Source organism: Lepidochelys kempii, chromosome 9 (assembly GCF_965140265.1).
Source record: "Lepidochelys kempii isolate rLepKem1 chromosome 9, rLepKem1.hap2, whole genome shotgun sequence".
NCBI lineage: Eukaryota > Metazoa > Chordata > Testudines > Cheloniidae > Lepidochelys > Lepidochelys kempii.
Window position 1 is genome coordinate 81797913 of NC_133264.1, and position 15958 is coordinate 81813870.

The window sequence follows — 15958 nt, forward strand, 5'->3', positions numbered from 1 at the left end:
ACTGGCCTAGACAGTGCACTGGCATGGTGTGGCAGTTGCTAAGTTCCTCCATTTCCATGTTTCTAAACCTCCCAGGGTTTTTGGGGAACTTCCTCACTCAAAACTGCCTCTAAATTTGGCTGTTCATGGGCATTCACAATCTCAACAGAAATAAGAATTAGGGTTTTTTTAAATGACTTCCAGGCTAGCAGGCTAATACTGCCCACTGATCCTTTGGAATGATTCTCCATGGCAGAGAGAGAGAAAGGAGCAGGCCAAATATTAGTAAAATCTTAGTAGAGCAAAGTTACCACTGAAATTCCTTCCAGCTGCAACCTCCACATTCTACAACCAACACAACAGAGATGAACAAAGACAACTCCTGCCGGCCAGCCCCATCTTACCTTCCTCCACAGTTGAGTCCAGCTGAGTGACCTTGATCACCAGAAGATCTACCCTCTCCTGCAGGGAGTTCATCCGCATATAGAAACTATTGGCTTCATTGAACAGTTCTCCAAATATGTCTTCAGCATGTCTGCCTTAAAGAACAAAAGGCAAAGGGGGGTGACCATGGCAGCTCAACTGAGAGATGGATGATTTAGTTATAGAGAGAGGCAAACGTAAGGATTGTCCCATGGGGACTCCGCTACAAAGGACAGGCATAGCCAGTACAAGCCTGGCCTTCCCAGTTGTTCTCCATGACATTAGTCTGCATTCCCAGCCATTATTTCTGCAGATCTGTGAAGCCTTCAGTTTGCACAAACTAGCCACAAGCATGTGCAGTGCATTCCTCCTGGGGTCTTGGGAGACATGTAAAAGATGGGAACACAAGTCTCCAGCCCTCATGCTCAGCCATTACAGGTCTGCTTGTTTGCAAGAATCTTTCCATATTTTGTGTGTGCAGTAAAAGGTTTTGGTGGGCAAAGCAAGTGATAATGAAAGACAGGAATACGCCTGATGGAACGGATTTCCTTTTAACTGCCATCTTCATGTCTAAATTGTATAACTGGCCAAGTGTATTAATTGTGTATATTGTAATGAGCTGATGTGTTTGTGCACAGCACTGCCTTCAGCTGCACAGAATCAGAGCTGCTCTGAGGTCTGCCATCCGCAGCATACTGCTGTCTGCTAAGGAGATATTCTCCTTTAGCTCAAAGGAGAATTCTGCTTTTGAACCAGCAGGAGCTTGTTTCTACCACCTGCTATTGCCATGAAGGTCTCAATAGCCATGGTGAGCACCAGAGACAACGGTGAAATCTTGGGTGGCCATGGATTTGTTACACTATATAACCAAGAAAAAGGAACAGGAGGACTTGTGGCACCTTAGAGACTAACACATTTATTAGAGCATAAGCTTTCGTGGGCTACAGCTCACTTCATCGGATGCATAGAATGGAACATATAGTAAGATATATATATACATACAGATAAGTTGGACATCACCATACAAACTGTGAGAGGCTAATTAGTTAAGATTAACTAATCATCATAACTAATTAGCCTCTCATAGTTTGTATGGCAACTTCCAACTTATCTGTATGTATATATATATATCTTACGATATGTTCCATTCTATGCATCCGATGAAGTGAGCTGTAGCCCACGAAAGCTTATGCGCTAATAAATGTATTAGTCTCTAAGGTGCCACAAGTCCTCCTGTTCCTTTTTGCGGATACAGACTAACACGGCTGCTACTCTGAAACCTGTCATTATATAACCAAGAGCACAGGTTCTCTGCAGCACCCTCATTCTAAGTGGCTTTAACATCAATATTTGTGCATGTTTCTGAATGCGGAAAATGGCCATTTTGTCACTGTCAGCGAGTGCTTGGCCCCTTCAAACCCTGTCCCAGAACAGGTGCTCCCAGTTTAGCTATTTAAAAGGATGGGGCAGCACCTAGGGCTATAAAGAGCCAGGCTGCCAGTAAGGAATGGGGTGCGGCTGTGACTGCCACAGTCACTGGGAGGAGAGGCAGTGGGAACCTGCTGGGAGGAAAAGGGTCTCGTGGGAGAAAGCCCTGGGAGACAGTGCTCTGTGAAAAGGGCCAGGAAGAATCCTGCAGGAGGCACTGAGAGGCAAAGGGGAAAACCCTCTGGCAGCTGCAGTCCATGGTGGGCTGAGAGACACTGCTTTTGTGTTTTGACTATGTTTAGAAAATAAAACTGTGCCTGGAAAGTATCTCTGGGCATGGGCAGTGAGCCCTTCATGGGCTGGGGACAAGCCAGTGCCTTGCAGAACAGAGCCATAGGGGGAGCAGGAAATCTAGAGACCCTAAACATGATCAGGGTTCTGTTGCACCAGGCACCGTACACGCACATACCAGCAAGACAGCCCCTCCCACAGAGAGCTTACAACCGAAACAGACATCACAAAGGTGGGAGAGGGGAAACTGGAACAAGAAGCAGCTTCACAGGGTTCCACAGCAGGTCAGTGGGGAGGACTATGAATCAAAGCTAGGTCTCCTCAGTCCCCATCCAGTGCTCTAGCCTTTGGACCAGACTGACTCTTATTAGAGAGCATACAGACTGAAATGGTATAGCCAAATCCAGGGATTAACGTGTGTGTGTGTTCACTATAACTGCCCTGTTAGTGACCTCTCAGACTATTGAGATCAGTATTGTTCCCAGTCCATATGGAGTTTAATAACATCTATTCAAATTAAACTGTCCTGAAAGAATTCAATCTTGAATGAGCAAAAACTGTACTAGGGCTGACTCAACTGCTTAGAAGAAAAAAATCCACTATTCATTTTGATGCAGCTGAAAGACTCTGAATTAAGGCTGCTTATATTATTTCACAGTTCATCACATTTCCATGTTAAGTCTTTTAACGTGGGAAAGGTCTAACCATCACAATGTTTATCAAAGCTCTACTGACACCTGCAGGTGAGAATCATATTAATTCAACCCTGGTACATGACTTAATTGGACTGATCTCTCCGTCTCTCTCCTTTTGAGAAATAATATAGTTTTAAATGTGGTGCCTTTAGGTTGACAGTTCTGAGCTGATTTTTTTTCCAGCTACCTCTAGCAAGCGATCCCCACAGATTCAGGATCAAGGAGCTTTTCATGCAGATAGATATCTTCAATAACAGGGAACTCTGTGCTTTGTAGCTTTCTGATTTGATCCAGTTGCAGAGCAACTCAGCCAGGCTTGGTTTAATTTATTTCCATTCTTTGTGATGAGTAGACCATGGGGATTGTCATGTGTGTGTGTGTTGTCCCTGCATGTGGCCCACTATTATCAACTGTTGTGCTCTAAGAAGCTCAGAAAACATTTGGGATTTTTAAAAAATAAAAGTGAATTTAATGCAGATGGAAGATACCAGAGTGACAGTGTGGAGAGAGAGTAGGTCACTGTTTATCCACTACATAAGCACAGCACGGGTAGAGCAGGGCAGGTTTTCCCATACCACCCTCACCACTGCCCCAAAGGAAGTTCATCTGTAGGCAAGAGGCAGGTTCATCCTCCACACCCCTTTCTCTCCTCAGCCTCTCTGCTGAAACTGCCTCTGGGGAAGGTGCGGGGGGAAGGGGAGAGAATTAGAGCCTTTTACAAGCTGGATACATATTAATAACTGCAAAGATATCCCCAAACTAATCTAGCAGAGACAAGTGATTACCCATTAACAGCATGAGTGCCAATCTGGGTCAAATTCAACCTTTGACAGTGGAGGTAAAAGCTCCCAGAATCCCCTTTCCGATCTCCTAAAATATACGGTCCCTTTCAACATGCTCCACAAAAGGCAGTGTGCTCTAGTGTTTAGGTCCCTGGATTCTATCATCAGCTCTGCTACTGACCTGCTGTGTGATCCTGGGCAAGTCACTTAATCTCTCTGGGCTTCTCGTTCCCCTCCCACACTTTGTATGTCTTGTCTGTTTAGAATGTAAACTCTGTGGGGGCAGGGACTGTCTCTTATTACATGTTTGGCAATGCCCAGCTCAATGTGGCCCTGATCTCATTTGGGACTTCTAGAGTCTATTAATAATAATACATGTGAAAAAAAATGTAATCACTACAGTGAGAAAACAGCTCTGCATAGGGGACATTGCAGATTATTCATTTACATTATTTCCGTAGCAAGAGGTATATGTAATTCTTCAATCTATGTTTCAAGTACTGTACATAATAATCACTTCCAACTTAGTTTAGACTCCCCAATTTAAGTTTCAGGGCCTGCAAAACTTTCTCTAAATAAAAAAAAAACTATTCTATATTATTTTTGAGATGGGGATACCAGAATTGCATGCAGTATTCAAGGTGTGGGCAGACCATGGATTTATATCATGGCATTTGATATTTATTGTCTTACCCCTTTCCTAATGGCTTCTAACATTGTTAGCTTTTTTGACTGCCACTGCACATTGAGTGGATGTTTTCAGAGAACTATCCATGATGAGTTCAAGATCTCTTTCTTGATTGGTAACAGCTGATTTAGACTCCATCATTTTGTATGTATAGTCGGGATTATGTGCATTACTTTGTGTTTATTAACAGTGAATTTCATCTGCCATTTTCTTGCTGAGTCACTCAGTTATATGAGATCCCTTTGTAACTCTTCACAGTTAGCTTTTAACTTAATTATCTTGAGTAATGTTGTATCATTTGCAAGCTTTGCCACCTCATTGTTTACACCTTTTTCTAGATAATTTATGAGTATGTTAAACACTAGTCCCAGTACAGATCCTTGGGGGACCCTGCTATTTATCTGACTCGATTGTGAAAACTGACCACTTATTTCTACCCTTTGTTTCCTGTTTTTTAACCAGTTACTGATCCATGAGAGGACCTTCCCTCTTATCCCATGGCTGCTTAGTTTGCTGAAGAGCTTTTGGTGTGGTACTTTGTCAAAGTCTTTCTGAAAGTCCAAATACACTATATCCACTGGATCACCCCTGTTCACAAGTTTGTTGTCCCCCTCAAAGAATTCTAATAGACTGGTGAAACATAATTTCCCTTTGACAGCCATGTTGACTCTTCCCCAACATATTGTGTTCATGCATATGTCTGATAATTCTGTTCTTTACTATAGTTTCAGCCAATTTGCCTGGTATTGAAATTAAACTTACCAGCCTGTAATTGCCAGATCCCCTCTAGAGCCTTTTTAAAAAAATTGGCATGAAGTTAAATGCCACTGTGATAAGTTTCTATGATATTTCTCCCCCATAAGGATGTTAAATGAAATCACATTATGGTGGCTATTGCTGAGCAGTTCAACTATAATTCCCCTCTCGGACCAGATCCTGTGCACCACTTAGGACTAAATCAAGAATTGCCTCTCTCCTTGCTGGTTCTAGGACTGGCTGCTCCAAGCAGCAGTCATTAATGAGGTCTAGAAATTTTATCTCTGCATCCCATCATGAGGTGATATGTTCCCAGTCAATATGGGATAGTTGAAATCTCCCATTATTATTATTGGGGTTTCTGTTTTTGCAGCCTCTCTAATCTCCCTGAGATTTCACACTCATAGACCTGGAGCCCATTCACACCAGCTGACATTCTGACCCAGTAAGCCCTGAAGTGGGGATTTTTGCAGATGATGAACAAACAACCACTCTGCTTAAGAACCCCACAGAAGGTCCATACTTGCCCTCCTGTTTTCAACTTACTGAGGCTACCCAGCTGCTTGATGATGGCAGCCAAAGTGCTGTTGGTTACACATTCCAGCTCGCTGGTCACCCCATCAGGAAGAGCGCCACGGCACAGGTGACGAGGTTCAATGTTCCTCTTCACCAGAGGCATCTTTCCAGGGAATTCTCACTGCTTTCCCTGGGATGAAGCAGAAAAGGAGAGAAATCTGTTTTTCTGGAAATCTCGAACCAAACAGGGAATCCTTCTAGCAGCTGCCCTTTTAACAAAGGAAATACAAGTCTGCTCTTTACCTGCCTCCAGCAGAGTTCTTAAAATAGGTCCCTGCCACTGGGTTGCTTGAGAGGTGATTTAAGCTGGACGATGCAGGGAGCCCTGCCTCTATCCTCCCATGGATTTTTAATGCTCTCACTTGGCAAGCTATGGTATTCCAGGCGGCGGGGGCATAAATAAAATGCATCTGACGGGCAGCAAGCAGCAACCGCTTCGCGGAACACCTCCTGAGCAAGACACTGTTTCATCTCATGCGATTCAAGGTGTGCAGAAAACGTGTATGCCCAAACACGCGGCTCCCCATCCCCAGGGCATCCACCTGCCCACGCACACACGGAGTGAAGGTGTCAGTCTGGAGACAGTCTACATTTTTAAACGTGTTGTAATTGAGTTTGGCACTCATGAAAGAGGCCAGCTTGATAGTCCTAGAGACTGCACTTCTCTCTGCCAGGCCGGGCTCTGTGCAGACAGCAGCAGTGCAATCTACCCTGACATTGGCCTCAGAGGGACCTCTGCTAGAGGGGAGGAGATCCACAAGGCACCCTGGCCCATTCAATTCTCCACCTCTCTGGGGAGGTCACGAACAAGGCTGCCATGCAGTACCAGGCTGTGCTGGCAGAGTCACCTGTGCTAAGAGCCAGGCTGAGTCACCTCCCCCTCACCAATTCTTTGCACACAAGCCACCCATCTGCCAATGGTAATGCTGTTCTGTCACTTACCTCACCCAAGCTGGATCCAAGCCAGAGACACAGCACTATAAACCTCCACATCTTATCATCAGTCTCTTGCGCCATCCAGCCTCCTACCCTCCACTCTTGAAAAGCCCCTGAGTGGAGCCTTTTCCAACCAAAATGACAAAACTGAAACCAGCAATCACATGTAATTCCATTATCTCCAGCGGAGTGCAAAGCTCTTTGGGGTTTATTTTTAATTTGGGGCACCATGATATACTGATACAGGCCATCCAAGTACAAAGGCGCCAGTCTCCGCTCTGCCCTGCCCCAGCAAATCATGCATTTTGGTGTGTGTCGGTTATTCCCAATCATTCTGTATGTGTTTCAAATCCACACGCTCCTTCTTTTGCTCATTGAAACTGGGTTACTGTCCATCAGTTACAAGAGCCCAGCTGCTTAGAATGAAAAGCAGCACAGAAATCCTGCTCACGCCGGCTGCCAGTTCTGTGACAGCCCGGAGCAGTGAGCACACTCTATTAACTGTTATCATCAGACACTGGCAGGCAACCCAGAGACCGCAGAAGAATCCAGGGATGTTTAATTTTCTGACAGGTTCAGTGAGACGTTGGGAGATCCCAATATTAAGCAAGCCTAATGAATTCGCTTCCCATGGCCTCCTTCTCCCTTCCCTATTGCCAAAGAAATTCTTGCCTTCAAAATTTGCTAATGCAGATGGGACCAGCTTAAGATGGACTAGCTGAAATAACACGGGATTGATTCGTGGATGAAAGGCCTGGAAAAGCCAATACCTTAATGGGGTTCAGTCAGACTCCTCCATTAGCATGAGGGGTTGGTTGTTGTGGCAAAAATTAGCAATGGGGCAGAGCAGATAGTAGTAGTTACTGCTGTCCATTTGAGAAAAATGAAGACATTTATCAATGGAGTATGGGCAAATTAAGTGCATTATTAACCTAGTACAACCCTATGCTAGTTGCTTTTCAGTCAGCAAGAAGACAAGGTTCCTGTCTAAGACAGCTTACAACCTAAGGGTCTGGTCCTGATCTCACTTACAACAGGGTAAGTCAGGTCTTACTCTACTGAAGTCCATGGAGTTACCCTAGTACGAAAATGGCAGAAGAGGAGTATTAGTCCCTAAACAACCAGTGGGCTCGCAACAAAGAGCAAAGTAATGGACCAGTGGCATTTCATTTTCTCCTTAGACTTACGCTTTCTGTTTGGAATTTTTAATTAATATTTGCTACCAGCTATTTTGTTATCTCTTCTTGGGGCAGCGGAAGCTGAGAGAGATGGGGACTTACAAACACCCTGGAAGAAGTGTCCGTGGGGGGGTGCACTTGTAGGCGTTCCGGAGCTCGGCAGCTGCAGTTTTAGCAGTCATTCGTATGACGGCAATCATTCCAAAGCTCAAGCGGTTCTACTGCTGACTTGTGCACAGCCATGGGCTAATGCCAAGCAATGTCAGGGAGGAACACTGAAATCAGCATTTATTAAACATGAAGTTACCCTGGAGCTTGAGGAACTGTGTTGCAGTGACTTTCACCTCTAGATCACTGGTCCAAATCCAGCTCAAAGTTATTAGTGACCCAGAGCCTCTACAAAACAGGCCAGTGAAACGAGTTTGGTGGGTCTCAGTTCTCTTCCCAGTTGAACGGTATCCATAGAGCTAAAAACACTATTGAAACTGGCAACGGTTGGACCCCTTGCTGACAGTCTCATCCAAGAGGCCAGGGATTGAACGGGCCATGGAAAATGAACTCTCCTTTTGCCTCCACGGCAAGATTGAGGCCCATTGTATTCCCATTCGTCAATTATCACTTCCATCCCAGGCTGATGCAGACGTGTGGAAGAAGCTACAACACACCAAATGTCAGTACAGCTTACAGCCGAGCTAGCTGTGATAGATACAGGATGGCAGCTGCATGCAATATCTTTGGGGACCATATTGTATCGAGTTTATGAATGGTTTAATGTAACACTGTGAGCCAGGGACTGTATGAAACTCTGGAGCAGAGGTGACCACAGCTCCTCCAGGAACGAAAACCAGCGTGGAGGTGGGGATGATTCCGGTGAATCATTCAGGTTGTAAACACCTCCTGAGAGGTATCAACCCCAAGTTACCAGAGACGTAGCTCCAGCTACAAGTTATGTCTTCCTCTGGCCCTAAGGAGCAGAGCAAGGAGGGACCTCTCCTTGCCAGGAGGATGGTGAGGAAATATGACCTCCTCATAGGCCACTGCTAGGATCAAGCCAATCTATGAGCTGAGTGTCTGTGCAGGGCTCCGAACAACCATTTATATTGCTTGTTATTAAGGCTGGCCCTAATGAGCATTAAGTAATCTAGGTTAGCTTGCTACATATGGTCCAAATTCGCCCCTCAGTTACACCCATGCAACCCCACTGTTATTAATGAGCCTAAATCCTGCCATTTTATACCCCATGCAAACCCATTGCAGCCCTGTGTCCTTAACTAAATCCTGTTATACTTCTGCAGTCAAGGAAAAACAGCTTACCAAGTCAGATGTCAATAATTCAAAGCAGAGTAGTTAGGCACTATTAACGAGAGCCAGAAACCAGCAAAGTTGGGGTGGGGGGGGTTTGGTCCATCAGTGTGGAGAGCAGAACAGCATCCCACTGGAACCACATGGTCAACTTTTCCGGCAACGCCATACCCCACAGTTCCCCTGTATAGCTTGCTTTTTGTGCAGACGCTGCCATTGTTTTCAAATGCAGAACAGGGACTGTGCAGCACCACAAAGTTGTTTCTAAATAATTAATACTGAACTCTAACGTGGTCCGAATTGTGCTCCTGCTGTGCAAGGAGAACAGACAACGGGTGTGCTAAACGGTCATGCTGCTTAGTCTAGATCTTAACAGGAATTGCCAAAATGTGCTACAGATCAGGAGCCACAACGTTGCTACCCCTCCCTCCCACAGCACTGATACATCGTTGTTCTTGGTTCAAAACTATTTTGAGAAGGTTTCCCTCAAACACTTGAATTTGAAATGAATATATTTCCCTGGGACACAATTTTCATGGGAGACCTTTGCTGTCTGCTGGTATGTGTGAGCCCACAGAAGAAACAAAACTCATTTTCCAAGCACTTGGCTGCTTTAGACACCTGTAGCCCTTTTCTTCTGCACACATGCATATGGCCAAAAGGTCTGAGGTAAACTGTAAAATAGTGAATGCAAAGCAACAATCACAGGAATGTGAGCGAAACGTTCTAAATATGCCAGGTAAGAAATCGACGACAATGCAGGAATTCAGTGCTGATGGTGACAAGGATTAGGATGCTTAATGCATTCCAATGGATCCGGGCTCCTCTGCACAAACTGTTGTAATAAAGGGCTGGGGATCACCATTACAATTTTACTTTCATTTCCTAGTTCCCACTCTCTGGATCAATTGCAGAGATGAGAAACTTGGTGTAACTTACACCTTCTTCTAGCCTCCTAGTTACACCAGTTTCCGCTGCCATCCTCTCACACCCATTACTGGCAAGTAAATTACACCTCCCCTAAAGTATCACCTTTGAAATCAGTCCCCTGAGGCTAAACTGGTGTAATTTATATACTATGGGGTTTGAAGAGAGGAGAATAACTGGGAAAGCAACTCACAGAAGGCTGGACCTAGGAGCGCAAAGTAGAGGGAGCAGGTACATCGACACTGGAATAAAAGACCCCTGGCACAGCCGCAGCTGGCCTGGTCAGCTGATTCAGGCTTGCAGGGCTCAGGCTGCAGGGCTAAAAATTGCTGTGTAGATGTTCAGGCTTCGGCTGGAGCCTGGGCCCTGGGAGCCTCCCCCTTGCAGGGTCCCAGAGCTTGGGCTCCAGCCCGAGCCCGCATGCCCACACAGCAGTGTTACAGCCCTGCAGTCGGAGCCCCACGAGCCAGAGTCAGCTGACCCAGGCCAGCTGCAGGTGTTTAATTGCTAAGTACCCAGAGAGCCTAAGGGAGTCTTGGTCAGATTGGCTGGTATGCGCCAGATGCTTCGCACCACTGCAGTGATGCCAAAGAGCTGTAAACCTACTTTAAGTGCTCAGTTAAGCTGAGTTTACAGCTGTTCCTAGAGTGGTGTGAATCAGCCAGAGTGTAGCCGTGTATCTGGCCCTCTGTGTCTAGGACCTTGTCTAGACTAGGAAGAAAGGTTGTTTTTCAGTCTCAAGCTGGCCAGTATGACTGAAAAATCACTCAGCACCAAGTGTAGACACTGCCTGGCATCTTTCCAGCCTGGCATCTTTCCACTCATGGTAGCTGGTTGTGTTCTAACCTAGTAAGGAAACCAGAAGGCACCTTTCCACTGGCAAATGGACTGAGACCCATCCATTCTTTTTCACATAGGCCACCAAAAGGCTGTTTAGATGGCAATAGCTGCCAGTCACTGCTAGCCTGGACTTGATTCAAGCTAGTGAGCTAAAAGCAAAATTCTCTGTGTGCCATACAACTAACTCTGCATAGTCCTCAATTCAACTCACTCTGAAGTTCAGTTGGGCCATGGCCAGCACCGGGACAGGAAAGGGAGGTTGGGGGAAAGCATTTAATGAGCTGCTTGAGCCAGACAATTAAAAGATGGAAACAAAGAGGGAGTCTTAGCATTGGCCAAGAAAATGGTGATCAAGTGCCAACATCCAGCGTTTCTGTCCTGCTGACACAAACTTTGAGCACCAGCAGTAAGACAATGAATGAAAGGGGAAGCAGGGTTTCCACAAAGATGGACACAGATAAAAGGCACAGCGGGCCTGATACAAAGCCCATTGAAGTCAGTGGAAAGTTTCCCATTGACTTTAATGAACTTTATTTAGTAGGTAACAGTCCTGCTGAAGTGGATCACCCTAAAAAGTGTCACTTTCTCTTGTTAAACGGCCAGAAAAAGCAAGTGAGGCTGGTACTGGGCAATTGTTATGGAAGAGGTTAGAGCCAGCCATGGGCCATGTATCTACAGATTCTTAATTGACTGCCATGAATAGCACTTCATGGCCCACAGCAAGCCAACAAAGGGTCCAAGGAAACAATGCACAGATGACTGGTAAATAATGATGAGGACAGGAAGACATACAGAGCCATCTGGATTGCTTGGTAACCTGGGTCCATTCACACAAATACACCCAAAGGCAGAGTTCTACAAGGAATGTAGGCCATGCCCACAGAATGGGGGGGGGGGGTGTATCTTGGAAAGCTGTGACTCTGAAAAGGATTTAGGGGTCATAGTAGACAAGCAACTCAAAACAAGCTCCCAGTGCAATGCTGTGGCAAAAAAGGGCTCACGCAATCTTTGGCTGTATGAATGGGGTAGTAGTGACTAAGAGGAAGGAGATGATTTTACTTTTGTATGTGATGCTTGTGAGACCCAATCCTGAAATCCATTCAGTTCTGTTTGCCACACATTGGAAAACTGGAGACAGTTCAGAAAAGACCCACAAAAATTATTCAAGGGCAAGAGAAAATGTCTTACAGTGAGAGACCTAGAGCTCTGTCGGTGTAGGTTATCAAACAGATTATTATTGAGAGGTGATTTTGATCACAGTCTATAAGTACCTTCCCGGGGAGAAAATACCAGGTACTAAAAGTCTCCTTAGTCTAGCAGAGAAAGGCACAGCAAGAACCAGTGGCTAGAAGCTGAAGCCCGACAAATTCAGATTAGAAATCAGGCATAAATTTGTAACAGTGAAAGTGACTAACCATCGGAACAAACTACCCAGCGAAGAGATGGATTCTCCAGCTCTCAATGCTGGATGCTTTTCTGGAAATTATGCTTTAGTCAGACACAAATTATTGGGCTCATTACAGGGGTAACTGGGAGAAATGTAACGCCAGTAAAGGCAGTTTAAGGATCAGACTCACACAGTTGCCAAAGCTCCTTTGCTGGGATCCAGTCCAGCTTTGCCCAATGCCTATAACACAGATCAGATGTCAAAAATATCACCTTTTTGGCTACTTGTAATTAGCTCAAAGGCTGTACAGACTCAAGCTTTTAGTCCAGTCACAAGAGCAGGGCAGAGTGCAGCACTGAGCAGGCATGGGTTACACATAGCTTACACAGATGCAAATGTTATTTGTGCATACTATTCCCACCAGGGAATACCCACATGATCAGTAGTTATAAGGATTCTGCAGGTAAAATTCTGCCCTAAGTTATGCACCCCAGCCCCACTGTCTTCAGTGGAGTTGCCTGGGTCCAAGTAAGAGCAGAATTTGTCCCTGAAACTGGAATTGGGTTGAACGGAATAGAATTCAGCCCGTGCTCCCATTGGCTGCCTTGGCACGGCAGGGTTAACAGCGGTAAAATGTAGCTCGTTTTTATTTTGTTTTGCCTAAAATAAGCAGATCGGATTTTAAATGCACCCAAGGAGCAGACCCATTAGTAAGAAGGTGCTAATTTCACGGTAATTATGCTTCAGAGTAGAACACTTTAAAGGGGTCTCAGAGAAGTGCCAGATGTGTCATTGTGCACTATGGATTTTCATTAGTTCCTAACAGAATGTTCATGCCCAGACAGGTTGTTGAACTATTATAATGCCCTCTTGCCATCAGTTTTCTCTAACCCACCAGTTTTCTGGCTGTCTGCAATCTGGTGAGACCCAGCTCACTTTAAGCCAACATCCTTGACATAGAAAACCCCCTCTCATAAGAGCACTCCAGTGAGAGGGGAAACACTCCAGGGAACCCATCCTAGAGCTTGGACTTTTCAACAGTAGTTTTTCTCCCCTTGCTTTTAAGCTTATCTCTCAAGAAAGCTGTCCCAGCTAATATTGAAAATTGTCTTGAAAACAACAACTGTGTTTTTTGACCTTGCTAGTCAGTCTCTCAAAAAGATCAAGTAAAAGGCAACCTGTTAGGAAATCAGCCATACCATCAACATCACCTGCAGATGTGTACCATGCAAAGCCAGCAGGATTTTTATTGGGACAGTGAGAGGACATAGCTTTACACACTCCTTTGGTATTTCAGTGCTGACAGGACTAAGAATACTGATCAGGAGAAAGTAGGGGCCTAGCTGGAGAAGAGCGGGTCCTAAATCACCTTGTCTCCACCAGAAAACATTGAGAAGAGTTAGATGTAAAGGACAGACCGTGTTTAGTGGTTAAAACCAAAGGACTGGGAACCTGGACTCCTGGGTTCTCTTCCTGACTCTAACACACTGTTGCATCATGCAGCCTTGAGCAAGTCACAGACCTCTCTGTGCCTCAGTCTGCCTATTTGTAAATGGATATAATGAGACCTACCTCACAATAGGTGTTGTCAGACTTAATTAACTGACGTGTGCAAAGAGCATGGAGCTCCTTAGCTATAAGGTGCTAGACAAGAAAAATCCCTATTTTGCCCCCTGCGACCTGAGCCAGCTGGAATTTCTCTACATCTAAAATTCCACACGGCACAGGCACCCCTGACCTCAGCCATCTTGGGTGGTGCAACTGGGCAGCAGTGACACCTCCAGTGGTTGCCAATGATTCAGCGTGCAGACCTAGGCCAAACCTCCCAGCTGTAGTGGGAGCCCTGGACATTTGGGACTTTTTTCTCTGTCTCCCCTTGCTTCTCACAACCTGCTTAGACCTGCTCCCCCAACCGCCCCCTGAGTCCTGACATGGCCGGAACAGAGAGATGAGCACGCAGCCAGGGGAATAGTCCTTCTTCTGCTGAATATGTCACCTGAGTCAAGCTCTGCTCTGTCTGGGGCAGAGTGGGGAGTGCTGATGAGGGGACGGAATGAAGGAGAGGAGTAGGTGGCCATTTGAAGGTACTGGCAGGGTAGGAGGGAGGTGAAGGACAGGGGAAATGGATGGGTTTGAAGGGGGACTGTAATGGGGTTCACTCCCATCACCTGGTAGGCAAGCAGTTAAGAGCCAATTAGTGCACCTGGGATTGATTGATTGCCCCCCTAGCCAGATGGGGCGGAGCTAGGTAAGGATCATTGGGCGACTGGGCCTTATAAGGAACTCAGGAGGAGAGAACTCAATAGGGGATAACTGCTATTTTTGGAGGGTGTGTGTGTATGTGTCTCAGAATGGAGACCTGCTTGGGGACTTAAATTTTCAATCACTAAAACAAAGGGGATGATCTTCACTAGAAGAAAGATTTATGAGTGTCATTCATATCTTTGTGAAGAACAGGCACATGTAGTTAATAGTTTTACATTTCCAGGTGTATTGTACGATAATAAACTTACTTGGAAGGGCCATATAGAAAGTATTACAAATATAAAGGAGGAGTAATGTACCTAAAGATATTGCTGGGATTAATTGGGGAGCAGATAAGAAAGTGCTGATGAAGCTATATACAGCATTAATAAGATCAGATTGTGGGTATCAAGCCTTTAGCTCTGCAGCCAGTTAGGAGCTTAAAAAGTTAGAGTAAAGTCAAGCTCAAGTACTACAAATAGCATGTGGTGCATTTCTCACAACACCACTGTGTGTAATGCAGGTGGCTACTGGAGAAATGCCTCTCCATTTAAGAATGAAAATGTTAGACCTGACGTTTTGGGCTAACAGTGGGGAGGTAATATCTTTTACTGGACCAACTTCTGTTGGTGAAAGAGACAAGTTTTCTTCCCCTAAAGTCAAAGGAAATAGTGCAGATAAGAATGCTGGATAAATATAGGAGGAATGTTTGGAAATAACTGGATGAAATTTAGCCTGACACAATAAACTCCCTTGTACTCTTAGGGTTAAAATGTGGGTAAAAAACTTAAGTGAAAAGGAAGGACAAGAAGATACTAAAGTCTATACTTCTGGGGCAATAAGTTATACCTGGAAAATTGTCTCTCCAGATTTGGATTTAGAATTATATAATAAAATCAAGAGAAACAAAGAGCTGTCTTATATGAAAGTTAATATATGGTAAATGGAGTCACAATAGCTGAATATATACTGATGGCTTGAAAGATGAAAAACAGGTACAGTGGGCCTTTTGACCCTCTGTGATTGGATTTAAGAAATCTAAAAGAATATCTAATTTTTTAGCTATTATGACAGCTGAATTGGTGGGAATAATATTTGAATGAAACTGGATAAGGGCCATATGGCCTACCGCATCTGTTCTCTTTTTGGATTCATTATCAGGTATACTGGCAATTCAAAGCAGTGCCTCTGAAAGCAGGAGTGAGCTAATCAATGAAATATTGTTTCTGACAACACTTAGTATGCTCGGACGTGAACACAATACTAGCATGAATTCCAGCTCTCTGGGATATCTGGCAATGAAATAGCGGATAGGGAAGTGAAAAATGGTTTTAAAAAATTGAGAAATTGATATAAAGATTCCTTTGAATAAGCAGGAATTTAAAAGTTTGGTTCAAAAAGGATTTAAATAGGAAGGGCAAGAATTATGGACCAAGGAGAAAAGAAGAAGATTCCATGAATTATGCCCCAAAACAGAGGATAATGCTCTACTCCGAACTTAGGAAAGGATCAGTGAAGTACTCATA

The 15958-nt window shown here is 44.8% G+C and overlaps 1 protein-coding gene across 2 annotated transcripts in view; it reads right to left on the bottom strand.

Annotated features, from left to right (window-relative positions):
* The window catches only part of LOC140917722 (actin-binding protein WASF3-like), a 55931-nt gene that overhangs the window by 20413 nt on the left and 19560 nt on the right, over positions 1-15958 (bottom strand). For both annotated transcript variants that reach the window (XM_073361104.1, XM_073361103.1), the window contains exons 2-3: positions 5589-5748; positions 384-518 (exon numbers count right to left, since the gene is read on the bottom strand). In XM_073361104.1, the coding sequence (XP_073217205.1) occupies positions 384-518; positions 5589-5721 (268 nt within the window). In that variant the 5' untranslated portion in view covers positions 5722-5748. The remainder of the gene's footprint in view (positions 1-383; positions 519-5588; positions 5749-15958) is intronic.